The 15,649-nt window shown below is 44.2% G+C and overlaps 1 protein-coding gene across 1 annotated transcript in view; it reads right to left on the bottom strand.

Annotated features, from left to right (window-relative positions):
• Nucleotides 1-11,643, bottom strand: part of LASP1 (LIM and SH3 protein 1) — a 57,390-nt gene extending 45,747 nt beyond the window's left edge. The window contains exons 1-2 of the mRNA XM_060255312.1: nucleotides 11,207-11,643; nucleotides 698-792 (exon numbers count right to left, since the gene is read on the bottom strand). Of these exons, the coding sequence (XP_060111295.1) occupies nucleotides 698-792; nucleotides 11,207-11,275 (164 nt within the window). The 5' untranslated portion in view covers nucleotides 11,276-11,643. The remainder of the gene's footprint in view (nucleotides 1-697; nucleotides 793-11,206) is intronic.
• Between the last annotated feature and the right edge of the window lie 4,006 nt (nucleotides 11,644-15,649).

Genomic DNA, 15,649 nt, shown 5'->3' with positions numbered 1-15,649 from the left:
CCCTGGAAAATACATGGTTTATATCTATTATGTACACATGAATCCTGTAGATTTTACATTCACAGTATACACTTTGAATGAATAAACTCTTTCCTTAAAAAAGCCTTTCACTTATTCCAGAAAAGAAATACAAAGGGTTTTCTCCCACCAAAATGGAAGAAGTCCTTACTGTTCCTTGTCCTAACCATCTGTGTTTAGACTGCAAGCATTATACAAAGAACCATGATATTTCATACTCTCTATTATCATCAAACATACTGGTACCATTAACTAAATAAGCACTACTACAGAAATACTATCCACAAGAATGACAAACCTTTAGAAGCATGCCAAAAGACCAAATAAGATTGCTCTGAAACACAGATCGGAGGTGCCCTGCTCATCTTTCCTCTAGTAAGGAAATTCAACAAACCAACATATAGGCTTACTGATCCACACAGCCCCTTTTAATTACTGTATTTTTTGCACCATAAGACTCACTTTCCCTCCAAAAAAAGGTTGAGGGAAAAGTGTGTGCGTCTTAAGGTGCGAATACTGCAAAAAATTCACACAAATGCCTCTAAATTCACACAAACGGCTCTAAAAACTAGGTGCGTCTTATGCTCGGGTGCGTCTTATGGAGCGAAAAATACGGTATATTTTTCACTTTTAGTGCTATCAAGAAGGGAACAGACGGTAAGCATTATAAGCAACTTACGCATTGCAGTATGGCTTCTTCTCATAGCCCTTGTAGTTTTTCATGTTGAGGGTCATCTTGCAGACCTCGCAGTGGAAACATGCTTTATGCCAGAACTGGAGGAAAACGAAAAAGAAGAGTTGATAAATGGGAGGGTAAAAGCTTTTAATAGACTACTACTTCCTACCTGAAGGATGCTAATTTGATCTAGAAATGGTATTTTGAATAAGGCTAGAATTCTAGGTAGGATTGTACAATGCTTGATGAGAAATATGCTCAAAGGCCTTTCTATTGTGACTACTCAACCCAAAACACTGTGTTTAATTAAAGTCTCAGGGGGAAATCCTGAACGTTCAGTTACTGGTAACTTGTTTGTTTTTAAGAAACAAGCATTAATACCTTACACAATTTGCTCAGCCCTAAAAAAAAATTGTGTTATACTGACACAAGCTTGAACCTTAAAAGGAAATATTTGCAACCTGTCACCCAGCTGTAACAAGAGGCCTCTTGTCAGACAGGAAGTTGCCTTATGCAGCCTTAAGCACAGAAACATAATCTGGATATACCAAGGAAGGTCTCCCTTCACAGTTACTTCAAAGCCAACCTAGGCTTCCCATCTGGTCTCAGAAGACTGCTCATCTCATGCAAGATTGATGTAGGAACAGCCTCAATTTCCAGATGCATACTTAAAGGGAATAATGTTTTTGTTTTGCTGATTGTGAGAATGCAGATGAGTTCTGGAACCCCAGGACTAAATGAGTTAGCTGAGAGGTGCCTTCCTCCTGCACAATGCCCTAAGGAAGAAACAGACTCCACTCTGGCAACAGGCAGCATTGTTATCAACCAACAACTACAATGACAGCAAGTGGAAAACGCCCGTCACATATGTTACCTGAGCAACACAATATGAACTGCCAAACTCTTGTAGCCAAGCAGTTGCTACCAAGAGAGTCCATGTTTTGTGGATAAGCACAAAAAAGGCTCAAGTATTTTCACTGATTCTTCCGCTTTCTGAAAGTCTATCCTAATTTCTTTCAACTTCCACAGCGTGAACACTTATTCATGTAGCCTGTTCATGCAAGCTAGGCAAATTAAAAGGCTCTTCTTTTGCCTTTAACACACACCAAATTCTGCAGATGAATATGAAGGATTTCAGGATTAACAGCACAGGGTAAAGCATATGGTGGGTATCATGAGCTACAATATACATGCCCAGGTAGGCCCACTGGCAGCTATGTAGACAGTGGCAGAATCTACAGGGCCATTTACATCCAGAAGTTTACATTTTTTGCAAATGCACCATTCTTAAAGAAAATGTTCACAATTTACTCTATCAGAAAAATTAACATTTCAAAAATAAGGACTTCCACCCATGAAAAGCAGATTACTATAAGAAACAAAAATTGGATGAAATTCATTTTGGCAAGAGAAAGCCAAAGACCCTTCCAGCGATGAGCAAAAAGCCATACAGGGCTATGGACATGTGCAAGGCAGATGCAGATCAGTTTACCATTACAAACCCAGATATCTCAGCCACAGCTTGGCTGGTTTATAAATCATTCTAGCTGGTTTAAACCAGCTTGGCTGATTTATAAATCATTCTACTACAATTTCTCTGTATCTATGAGGACTAGAAACTGCTTTAAATAGAAGGGAACAAGCATCAATTCTGGAGAAGCTAATGGATGTCGTGTAAGCTACAGCTTACTTTGTCATATGATCACATCAATTTGGATTTTAAGATCCCTTCCTGTAAAAATCCAGTTTTTTACCAAATGCAAACACTACAGATTTATCAAAGATTTCAGGTTTTCACGGCTGGTAACATCATTAGGGTTTGTAGAATCTTTCGGGATTCTCCGCAGCTGAGAACGAAACGTCTGTAAGGAAAACTTTCTCCAGTAGAACACGGCACTTGATCCCAAAAGATTCTACAAACCCTAATGACTACAGATTTACAAATGAGCATTAATATGAAGCAAAGGCCAAACATGCTTAATGTCCAGATGCATGATTGTGTTTAGTACTCTTAAACTCCTAAACCACTCATGTTCAGAATACTTAGAAAAAACTATGAAGCTTCTGGTGTGAATGAAAAGCACCACACCCAATATTTAAACATCACCACAACCCAATATGACAGAAGAATGTAATGACTCATTACTGGAGCAAAGGGAGTCTTTCTCACTTTGTCTGCCTAGGGCAACAAATTTGTAACTTCACCTATGCACCAACTCCTTTTGCAGAAATTTCCTACATTCCTCAGTAAAGCAGACCCCTCTAGTTCCCAGCAGGAAAAACCTGTTCTCTATTCACCTGCAATGTAACTAATTTCATGCTCCATCATAACATTTCATTTAAGACTTGTGCTGTATTTTTCTTTTCTTTTTTGAAGCCCACAGCAGTCAAAAGGAAAGGTAAGTCCTCCCCAAAACCCAAGACTTGACTCAGTGACATTCAAAGTCCACCTGAAATTTTGGCGTTTGCAGAACTGGCCTCATATTGTAGATTTTTTTGTAAGTTTATAACTAATTCCCTATGAAGATCTGTTTTGTTCATGGTAAAGCATCTGGACATTTAGGCAATAACAAGACTTCTACCACCAAGATGCAGGTCTGCAGAGAGACTCAACAATTCAAAACCACAATCTTCTCACCTCCTGTATATATGCAGACTTCAGTCTCTCTGCAAACTGTATTTCAAGATCATGCAGCCAAGAGCTATGCAATTCACAATTCCAATGTCGCAGCAGACAAGAATAAACCACTCATTCAAGTCATTAACAGCAGAAAATAGTAAGTATACCACCAAGTATGTACCTATAAAAGTTTGTAACCATATAGCTATTAACTTTGAAGGCCTTTATGTATACCAATATATTGAGAATCCTTGGTCTATAATATGTACAGTGTTCAGAATATTAAAGTGCATTTGCTAACTGGTTAGTATTTTTAAATCCCCGAACTTTTTGAGATCAGTTCAAGTTAGGAGATACTGACGGCTATATTAGCACAACGCCTTCAATCAGTAATAGCTTCGGTGGTGAACAGAGCTCAAGCAGGCTTTATCCGAGGTCGCTCGGGAGCTGATAATGTTCGGTTAATTACTGACTTAATAGCCACTTATAATGAGAAGCCGGAATCTGCGTTTCTAATCTCTATTGACGCTGAGAAGGCATTTGACCGTGTGGACAGAGGGTTCCTGAGGAAGATGATGACATACCTGGGCTTTCCGGTAGAATTCCTTCGGTGGACCCAGTTGATATATCAGAATGCGACCTCGAGAATTAGAGTCAATGGAGAGCAGTCTGGAGTAGTCGATTTGGCATGCGGCACAAGACAGGGGTGTCCGCTTTCCCCACTCCTGTTTAACATCTGCATTGAGCCTCTCGCCCAGGCGGTACGCCAAAGGACGAACATATATGGTATGAAGCACGGTCTCAGCGAATTTAAAATTCTGTTATATGCAGACGATGCCCTTTTGATGGTGACTGAGCCAGAGTCCTCTTTTCCAGCAATTATTAAGCTTACTGAAGAATTTGGCCAACTTGCAGGCTACAAAGTGAATTGGGGGAAAACAGAGGTACTCCAAGTGGGCGGTAAGAAGACTCCTGAGGCAGTGGGAAGGCGGTTTAGACTTCAGGAGGACTCGATTCAATACTTAGGAATACAAATTCCCAATCGAAGTCAAAACTTAGTGGGGATGAATTTTAGAAAGCTCCTGGAGAAAACACAAGCTGACTTTACCCGATGGAAACCCATCCCATTGTCACTGTGGGGTAAAGTGAATGCCCTCAAGATGGTTACTTTCCCCCGCTTCTTTTATGTTCTCCGAGGTCTCCATCAGTATATTCCACAGAAGTGGTTTAAAAGAGTCAATACTCTAATAACAAACTTCTTATGGGAAGGGAAAAGGCCGCGACTTTCCTTGGCTAGGCTCCAGCTCCCAATTGATCAAGGTGGCTTTGGTATGCCAGACTTAAGTGCATACCATAGGGCCTATATGTTGGCAAGTGTTAGTAAGTGGAGGCAAGATGTAGGGAAGGAATCTCCAGACTGGGTGGCCCTCGAGGCTTCAACAGTGGCCCCTCTTTCTACGCTAGAGGTTTTGGGTTCGAAGCACCACCAAGGGGAAGTATTGCTTCCAGCAGTTCAGGCCACCAGGCGATTATGGCAGCTAATAGGTACCAAGCAAGGCTTTAACGCCTTCTTACATGGATCAATGACTCTTTGGGGAAACCCAGAATTGAGGATTGGAGGGTGCCAAGTGGTCTGGAAGGGTTGGATTGAAAAAGGGATAACATCTCTTGATCATCTACGAGACCCAAACAGAGAAGAATTCTGGACATTTAAGGAGCTTCAAGACAAGTATAATCTTGAATCTAACCAATGGCTACATTATTACCAAATAAAGACGGCGCTGACGCAGTTGCTGGGTCCGGATGCCTTGGCTGCCCCTGATCCACCATCCCTTTTAGCTGTATTAAGGCGGACATGGCAACAAGATAATCCAGTGCAAGCCCTGTACACGCACTTTCGATATGGGACGCAACAACAACAGCTAATTGAAGAATTACGGGTAAAATGGGCAGATGAACTGAACCTTAACATTTTACCATTCCAATGGTTCACAATCAACAGGGTGATCCGAAAAGTTTCTAAAGATCAACGCTTGATATTAATTCAGCAAAAAATTCATTTCCGTATTTACTGGACACCTGTTCGACTACACAAATTTAACCTCTTGACTTCACCAGCATGTTGGCGATGCCAGGGAAGTGAAGCGGGGCTAAGCCACATGATCTGGGCATGTCCGGTGCTGCTTGATTTCTGGGGCGATATACTCAGGTGGATAAACCGCGTATTGGGAGGTCAGCACAGATTTACAGCCATGCAAGTTCTTTTAAACCACTTCCCGTCAACATGGGTGTTGTCTCGCCCACAGCGATATTGGGGATTTCGGGCACTGATGACGGCAAAGAGGATAATCATGCAGATATGGAGAACGGATTTTTCAGGAACCGTAGTGCAATGGTTAGAGGACATGCTGCGATTGGCGGTGGATGAAAGGCTGGTCTACCGACGAATGATGCAACAACAACAATTCGAGGACATTTGGGCACCATTTTTGGCGGCTGTCAATAATTTACAGGGTCCGGGATGTGATTTTGAACATAGTTCCCTCTAGGCTGTGGGGGCCAAGGTGGTCCAGAGAGCTATATCAAGTACTAGGCATACAATAGGCAGTGATAGATAAGTATGGGCAACAAGGGTGACGGGTCACAGGGTGTTGGATGAGTGGATAATTATGAACTATGTAATTTTTGTTTGTTTAATTGTTAAATACTTATTATTACTATGGATTTGTTATATATACTAATCTCAATAAATGATGAATGTTGGGGGGAAAAAAGTTAGGAGAATCTATAAACATATGCCTCCACTGCTTATCTGTTACCCACTGCTCATCTGTTATCTGTGTGAAAATCCGGATGGACTTCATGCTTCCCATACTGGAGACCCCTCTGATCACAGAGAATGCCGGTGCAGCTATAACTGTAGAAACCACAAGCACAAAAGGCATCTTCATACAACTGCACCCAATGCAGTCCAAAAGAAGAAAGATAAAAGGACAGTACTACACACCATGCAAGATTAATATGGAAATCAAACATCATCTGTTGACATGTCTATCAGCTGTGTGCATATCTGTGTGAATACAGCTGTAAGAATGGTTGAGACTAAGAAAGTCATGCTCGGTAAGCTACAAAATGCAATGACCGGTTTTGCCTAGTGGATGACATCTAAAGCTCAATGAGGGAGTCCATTGTTGCTCACCCTCAGTTTTGTATCTGCATAGAAAAATTCTGCTCCATCCCAAGTGGTCATTGAAAAAACAGGAGGAAGAAAAATTATGAAACATTTTGTAGTAAAATACAGCTTTTATCACAGCTTTTTATTCAGTGAGGTTCCTATAGCAGGACACAAGGTACAGGAATGATGCACCTGTGAATTAGCTGTGATCTCAAAAAGTAATTGCTATAAACTTACCAAGTACCATTTTATATCGCACAATGCAGACCATTCAAGAGATTCAATTCTGATTTGCATTAACAGCAGTCCTTACAAACACCTCATAGTGGAAGTGAATGCCTAAAATACTACAGCCAAAAGTTTCCCTGTACCCACACTTTAAAAAATAACTTAGAAACTGCAGTTGGAATTAAGTCATCGAAATCACAATACCAACTATGTACAATACCAGGAAGTGGGAGTTACATGAAATTTGTTATCTATAAAACTGATGGGATAGGGATCTGCATACTAAGGAAAATTACACTAAACTGAAGTTTTTATATAACCTGCCAGTTGGCTCCATATATGGAAGTGAATCATAATGTTCTATTAACATTTCCCCTGTAAAATCACTCTAATGCAGTTCTCAACTTACATGACTTACGATCTAAGCAACTGGATATAACTATAACTTGAGCTGATCAATGGAATCTACACTGCACAAATTTTGTTTTGCTGGAAGTTCCAGTGAAAGCCTGAAGTGACAATGCTCAATCTGGTACCCTGGCTAAGTCCCAAAACAATTCAGAACACATGTAATGCCAAATGTACAACTGAGCTTCACATGAATCTCTGCTTGAGTTGAACTCAACTACAATGCAAGGAGGAGGGCACCTGCCTCAGCTATGAACTTGAGATAGACCCCTTCCTTCCTCTATTCACTTTGGAAGTACTTCCAAATGTTAAGTTTGATTCTAACTAAAAATAAAAAATAGAATAGCTTGCTCTGAATGGAACCAAGTCAAGCGGGCTCCTGACTATCTAGCACTGTTAAATTCTGTCCCACTACTGTGTTAAAGGAAAAGGTTCTCACTGTCTACTATTTACATCACAAATCTCCAGATCAATCAATACTGGAGTAAGACTCCTCCATCTTCTAGGCACAGATATTGCCATTCACAACCCTAACACGGCAATAGTTCTGTATTCCTTGCCACCTTCAAAGAGAGTGTTACACAGCATATCCAGCACTAGAAGAAATCCCAGATCTTGATACTGTATTGAGTACCTAAAAGTTTGGACTTTCTTTCAGCGGACAGGAAAGGGAGAGACGAGTGTAATTACCACATGGCACACAACTGTAAGAGACCCACAGAAAAGGCCAGCCACTCCTCAATACTTCGGTTTGTGTTTTCCTTTAAAGTCAGTGCCCTTTACACAGAACATCCTCCCTTTCAGAATGATAAGGAACCACATCCCTACTCTGCAATTGTCTATCCACAGGAAGCTCATTAGATAATGATAGCAGACCCATTCATTTAAACCCACGACTTAGCAGGGCAAGGCTAAGCTCACTCTCATCTGTAGCTTACCCCTCCCACAGTCTGATCCCCCCAGGTGTTTTTCCCCCCTCAGCCAAGCTCAAATATTATAACAAGGAGTTAAGCAGTAGGCGTAGCCAGGATACAGCTCTCTTTGTTCCCCTGAGGAAACTGAGGTTTAAACAACCTGTTCTGCCATGATCACATCTAGCATGGCCATCAGCTGCCCCTAGAATATGGTAGGAGAGCAAAGAGTAGAACCTCTTCATTTTGGAATCTTGCATCAAAACATCTTCATTTAAAGGACAAGCCACAGAGACATTTTCCTGGAAGGAACAGCCCCCAAATGCAGGTATTAGCAACCGAAAGGCAAACCAGAATTGACATTTTCACTGAGAATATTGACAAACACACACAACTGACTTCTCCTTAACTATGGAGTACCACAGGGAGGAGGCTGCAATTAAAATATTTGTAAGCTACCATAACTGCAAAATGAGGAATCAATTCTTACAAGAGATCTATAAGCCCAATATTAACTTTTGAAAGTTGGAGGCACTGCAGAACAATCAGTTTGAAGGGTGGAGGCAGGAGACCAGAATTTAATGTAAAGCAGATGACAGCTAGTTATTCCCTGTGAATCCTTTTCATTTTGTCTGTTGAGACACCCAGCTGCGTTTGTTACCGTGGAATATAAGCACTGGAAAAATTCTGTTAATTGTTCACAAAAAGCAATTTTAAAAACACTGAAGAAAAAAATTCCACAAAATGTGGCAATGACACAGATTTTTTTTTCAAATCAACAGCCATCAAGACAGTTCAGAAACGTTTTCTGAACTTGGCAGTCAAATCTGGAACATCCCCAACACCAATTCAGTTGTTCCATGGTGGTTTTTCCCTCACTTTGCAACATGAACTCGAGGAATTGAGAAGGTGCTGTTCTCCAGCAGTCTTCTTTTATGCCACACTTTCTTCTTAGATAATTGAGAAGAAATGCTACCAGAAATGTAAGCAAACTGAACTTAACAGCAGCTTAAACAAAGAAAAGTGGCAGGAGAAAGTAAGGTTTGGGGGTCTGCTGTTTACTTAGGTGATCTCATCTCACATATCTTCCCACTAAATGAGAATGCTATAACAGGGTGGCCAAACTGTGGCTCAGGAGCCACATGGCTCTTTCACACATATTACGTGACTCTCAAAGCCCCCATCACTCCACCAGCCAATTTGGAGAAGGAATTGCTCTAAAATCATTTCTCCAGCCAAGCCAGTCAGCGGATTGAAGTGGACATTTAAAGTTGCTTTATTTCCACCTATCTCTCCCTCCTTCTATTCACCTCTCAATCATCTGATGCTTATGTCTTGCGGCTCTCAAACATCTGATATTTATTCTGAGTGGCCATCCTTGTGCTATAACATGGGAAATCTGCTTTGGTAGCCATCATTCCCTGTAAATCTTCAAAAGCAGATTTTTCATATTATAGCATTCTCATTTAGTGGGAAGGTATGTGAGTTGAGCTCACCTAAATAAACAGCAGGCTCCAAACCTTAATTGTGTGTAATGAATCTTATACGCAATCACTTGCAGTCATTTATCCTGTTGATATTGCATGTTTATGAACCTCAAAACAATCTTCTGCTTCTGTCCCCTAAACCCAAGTCTTTCTCAAAAAGGAGACACTGTAGGGATGTGTCAATTCCTAGGTATTCTAGCCTTTTACTCCCATTCCATGGAGAATCTTAGCTGCCTTAACCTTTTAACTCGAAGTGAAATTACATCCCCCACACACACATAGCTTATCACTATCCAATGACATATGTGGGATCAAACATCTGCAGCCTACCAAGTCACTTCATCCTCAAAGGGACCAGCTGTTAACACAGATCATCAGTCTTATTAAACCCTTCCCATTCTGCCTTTCTGTAATCCCCCCTCCCAAAGTCAAGCACCAAATTGCATTTCTCACTGAAGCAGGCCATATACAAAACACTACATTTGACCGACCTAAACCAAGCTAGTTATCCTCCACAGGTCAATAAAAAAGCCTCCACACCTGGTTCCTCTGGTGTACCTCATTTCCCCCTCTTTTCACTTACACCCCCTAGATGCACCCTGCTTATTCAACCCCTCTTTGGTCCTCCATCAGAACTCACATTTGCTGCCTTCATACAGCAACCTATTAGCCCACCCAGACCTGTCCCCCCCTTCTCCCAGGCACCTCACCCATTTCTCACATCCGTCCTTCCCTGGGTCCATTCGCAGCAACTACTACCTACTCACCTCTCCCTCAAGCCTTTGCCACCTCTCTTTTTAATCCAAGCTGCCTTGGGTCTCTCTTCCCATGACCAATTACCCCTTCTTCACCTCTTGCATTCCACTAGCTATCAAAGCCTCCCTCCCTCCCTTTTTGCCTTCCCACTCACTTCCTTATTTTCAACTCTCCTTCTGCCAATTCCTCACTTGGGGGCCTGTATTGCTTCCCTGCCAATTTCCCCCAGGACAGTGCTCTAGTTCCCTCCCCTACTCCACCCACCCGCAAACTGTCCCCTTTCCCTCCCTTATCCAAACTCCAATCTACCCCTAAATCAAACCCTTCCGTAACCCCCCGTTTGCCCCTTCTCCTACCCCAATCTATCCTCACCTCTTCCTTACCCAAACCCCAACCCACCCCTACATCACACCCTGCCCAACCCCCCTTACCACCTTTCTCAACCCCTAACTGACCTACTTCCATCTACCCCCAAATCAGACCTTCCCTTCCTTTATCAAGTCCCATCCACCCCCAAATGAACCCATCCCCAACTCCCAATTTGCCTTCCCCTCCCTTCCCCAACTCCCAATCCACCCCTAAATCGCACCCTTCCCCAACCCCCAATTTGCCCCTTCCCCTCTCTTATTCAGCCCCCAATCCAGTCCAAAATTACCCTTTCCCAATCCCCAGGTTGCCCCTTCTCCCTTATCCAACCCCACAAGTTACTCCTTCTCTTCCCCTCCCTCCGCCGTCAGCTACCTCTCCCCTCTCTTCCTAATCTAACCCCCTCCCCCCAATTGCACACACTTCCAGCAGCTCCCAGCCGCCGCCCCTTCCCAGCCGCCCTCCCTGCCCCGCAATCCCCACCCCACCCCGAGGTCGGTTCTCGCCCTCCCTGCTTCCACCCCTCCCCTCCCCGCCTCCTTCTCCCCCCGCAGCACCCACCTTGTCGAGGCAGTTCACCTTCTCCGTGGGGTAAACGATCTTGCCGCAACGGGCGCAGCTGGGGTTCATGGCTGCCGGAGCCGAGGGGCTGCTGCTGCTGCTGCCGCCGCGCTGGTGGAGTGGAAGGGAAGGGAAAGGGAGCGAAGAAGGCGGCGAGAAAAATGTGAGCGCCTGCGGGGGTTAAGGCGAAGAAAAAGGGGGAAGGAGCCACCCCGGCAACGTCTGGCAGCGACTGAGAGGAGGAAGGGAAGGGAAGGGGCGAGGCGAGCAGCGGCTCCGGGCTCCTCGTCCGCCTCCGCCCTCTTCCTCGTCAGCGCCCGCGGAGGGCGGGGGGGCTCGCGTGGGGGAGAGGGAGGGAGGAAGGGGCGAGGGGCGGGGCGCAGTCGCGTGCGTGCCCCGGAGCAACGGCTGAAGGGGCGTGTGCGCGCGCAGGAGGGAAAGAAGGCGGGGTGTCTGGGTGTAGAAAAAGGCCGAGAAGCGGGCGGGGCGCTCTGTCTCGATCGCCTCACGCACACTCACAAAGGGGCTACAGTCTCCTTAGTGTCCTTGTGCGGCTTCGGGTTCCCCATCGCGTGTCTTTGAGGAGCAGGATGGTTGGAAAATACCGGGTTTTTAAATAAATAAAAAAAAATCACTCCTTCCTTCTGTCGAAAACCACATGTTGTCCGCCTCTAATAAAAGTAGAGAGGAGCAAAGGGTGTCGCTTTTTTACACTCCCGCTTTGTTGTTCAGTCGCACAGTCGAGTCCGACTCTTTGCCACCCCATGGACCAAGTCACGCCAGGCCCTCCTGTCTGCCACCATCCTCCGAAGTCTGCTCAAATTCGCGTTAGTTGCATCAGCAGCGCCGTCCAGCCACCTCGTCTTTTGCCGTCCCCCTTCTTTTCCCAGCATCAGGATCTTCTAGTGAGGATCACTCCCGCTAGGGCTCCCTTTTAAAGCCTCAGGGGAAACGCGAGTTCAGTGGACGGAAACGGAGTAAAAGTTACCAAGGGGAAAAACGCTTCACCTGTAGAATTACCCTCTCTCACGACTGTCACGCAATTCAGTCCCACCCTCCATTCCTACATTGCAGGGCTGTCAAACCCATTTGTTATGAGGGCCCGACCTGACATAAAAGGGACCTTGTTGGGCCAGCCCATGTCTGGTTGAGCCCAGCCATGTCGGGCTGGGCCATGTGTGTACCTATTTAAGATTAGGTAGCAGAGATAGAAATTTTATAAAGAACAGAGACAAACACAAATATACTTTTTTTAAAAACTTAAAACATGCTTAAAATATTAGCACTCATTGCTCTTAAAAGGTGCTTTCTTTGTATTTCTCCCATGGGATCCAGGAAACTGGGCAAAAGAAGCTCTGGCTCTTTCCTTCCCCATGGACTTGGGCGGTGGGGAGCCTCCATCAATAGAAGATAGAGAGGCTTGGCTCAGTGGCTCTGCTGTGCAATCAAGAGAGCCTGGCAAAGCAAGCTATTTCTCCCCAAGGGAGGAGCCTCAGCCAATAGAGAAAATAGCTCAGTAGCTATTAGCTCTGTAGCTCTGCTGTGCAATTGAGAGAGCCTGGCAAAGCAAGCTATTCCTCCCCAAGGAAGGAGCTTCAGCCAATGGAGAAAATAGAGGTTTTGTTCTCTAGCTCCTGTGCAATTGAGCAAGCCTTGCAAAGCTAGTTGTGATGAGAAGGAAGCAAGAGAGAGGGAAAAGGAAGCAGATGACAGCCAGTTGCTTGGGGGCCTGATAAGAGCCCTCCGGGGGCATGATTCAGCCCCCAAACTGCATGTTTGACACCCCTGCTCCAGAGAGTCCAAGGTGACTCGCATAGTTCTCCCTTGCCTTCCGTTTATCCTTAACGACAATCCCCTGGGAGGTTCACTACCACAAAGCTCTGTGATACAATGAAGGAGAGGGAGAATGATGGAGGCCACTTTGGGTTCTCATTAGGGGGAAAGGCAGGAGACAGAAGTAAAGAAATATAGTGCAAGTGGGGATTTGAATGCCAGACTCCTTGAGAGATGCCAGTGGTTAGAGCAGAGGTGGCCAAACTGTGACTCAGAAGCCAAATGTGGCTCTTTCGCACATATTGGGTGGCTCTTGCAGCCCCTGCTGCCCCATCGGCCAGCTTTGAGAAGGACTTTGTCTCTTTAAATCACTTCTCCAAGCCAAGCCAACTGGCAACTTGGAGAATGCATTTAAAGTTAAAGTTGCTTTCTTTCCACCTCTCTCCCCCTTCCCCGTCTTCCTTCCTTCCGGCTCTCAAAAACCTGATGTTTATTCTATGCAGTTCTTACATTAAGCAAGCCTGGTCACCCCTGGGTTAGAGTGTCAGAGTACCTTCTAGTAGATCCCAGTTCACACTTAGCCATGGAACCCCTCTCTGGGTAGCCTAGGGCTAGCCTTGCAGTCTAACCTGCCTCACAGGGATGCCATGAGGATAAAATGGAGGAGGAAAAAATGATATAAGCCACTTTCCTTTGGGAAACAAAACATGATATTTACAACCAATATATAAATACAGGAGTTGTGGGCTGTAACAGCATTGTGTCCTCTACTCAGAAAATACAAGCTGTGGATAGGAAAACGGAGACCAGCCTAGGTCTTCTATGTGGTTCAACGGTTGCATGATAGCCAACTCAACAGACACAGGAATTTGCGTGCTTGCAGAGAGAACAGGCAATGGAGGACTCTTGAAATTTTGCCCATAAGCAGCTATTTGAAAGAGCAGGAGATGTCTAATCAGAGCCCAATGCTGCGTCAAAGGGCTCCTCTAAATTCTGCGAATAAGAAACTTCTTCCAGTTCAATAGGGGTGTGCACCAGCAAACGTGCATTCTTTTGGAAATCCAACCTTACAGTGCTTGTATTGTGTTTACTCGGCAGCAAGTCCTACCATGTTCAGTAGTGGGGCTCTAGTATGTGTACACAGGGCAGGAACCCATAGGATTGTGTACTTGGGAGCAAGTCCCATAGTGTACAACTTAGCTTACTTCAAATGAGCTAAGCTGCTGTTTTTTATAGTATGCAAGGGGGGAAAAAATCACCTTTCTTTTGCTGGCCAAAAACCTACTTTTCCAACTAACCATTTCTTGTCCTATCTCCCTCCCTGCCCCGTTCTAACTGCCCACATTAAACTTTGTCCACACTCCCTGGCAAACCATGTCATATAAACAAAAACTGAAGTGTTGTTTCAGATTCTGCTAGCTGGCTCATAATCATTGGTTGGACTGGAAAGAGATCAGAACACAGAATTTCCAAAATGCTTGACAAATAGCTTACAGTCTCATACACGGAATTATATTTTTTGCTATTTTTTTCTGCTGTCTTCTTCCCAACCACACTCACCAACAGGTCAACTGTTGTCTTTTAAAAAAACAACAACAAACTACTACATTCTATTCCAACAACCAATGAGGGAATGGGCAAAAAACCCGTGACACTCCAACTACTAAACCACATTGGGATAGGGGCATTTCTAACTGGAAGGAAGAGCAAACAGTTTAGACAATCATTGTGGTGCCTGCATTGCAGAACCCACTCTAGTTACTGGATGGCATGAGATGATTTGGGCCCTGGTCCCATCATGCTGAACTAAAGACTGTGGCTTGGGAGCCTAATGCTGTTCTGAAGGGTCATTCCTTCTCAGCTATAATGGGTGCTCTTTCCCCATGCTCACAATGGCACAAATCAGTGCTCTTTCCCCATGCTTACACTGGCACAATTGCACATAAAGGCACTTTCCTCATTTGAAAACATATCTCTTTACCCTGGAAAAAATGGGAGCAGAAAAATGCATCCCATACAATTCCTCAAAAGCCTGGTTTGGGCTTTGCTCCGGAGAATACTCCTTGTGGTTGGTGATTAATCCAGCCATATCTTTCTGTATCAATATTCCTTGTCAGGGAAAGAAAGCAAAGAATCAGTCTAGACATGAGCACCACTTCACAACATGACAAAGAGCGTCTTGTGACTCTCCTGGCTTTCACAAGGAAAGCACAGCAGAGATCTCACTTGCAATGAGATTCATGTGCGGTGCCCCCTCCCCCATGGGTCTGTTTTCAAACACAGGGGGAATCTTAGGGATCCAGTGCCACTTTAGAAGAGGCGGCTTGAAATCTATGTCTGTATTGTCTTCTCCATTTGTGTAATTTATTTGTTTAAGGGAAAGCAGGTGCTTGGAGTCACATCTGTTTGAAAAAGAGCTGGGGCAGCAAAAAGACTGTTGAAAAGAATCTTTCCAAATTCTCCAGCCAGCTGGTTAGGCCCTGGATTCAACCTGTGTTCCTGCATATGTGTTTTAATCAAACAAACAAATCATAAAAGCTACCAGTAAATATTGGACATTAGCACCCTCTACTGTTATCTCTTACAAACATGAAAAGAAATCCCTTCATCCTGTCATGAGTTGTCTTTTAAGACACTTGGAGCAACATACTTACAAATGCCAAAAATGAA

This window comes from Heteronotia binoei, chromosome 15, assembly GCF_032191835.1.
Source record: "Heteronotia binoei isolate CCM8104 ecotype False Entrance Well chromosome 15, APGP_CSIRO_Hbin_v1, whole genome shotgun sequence".
NCBI classification, from domain to species: Eukaryota; Metazoa; Chordata; class Lepidosauria; order Squamata; family Gekkonidae; genus Heteronotia; species Heteronotia binoei.
The sequence above is the reverse complement of the archived record's forward strand: the minus strand, read 5'-3'. Positions and strand labels throughout refer to the sequence as shown.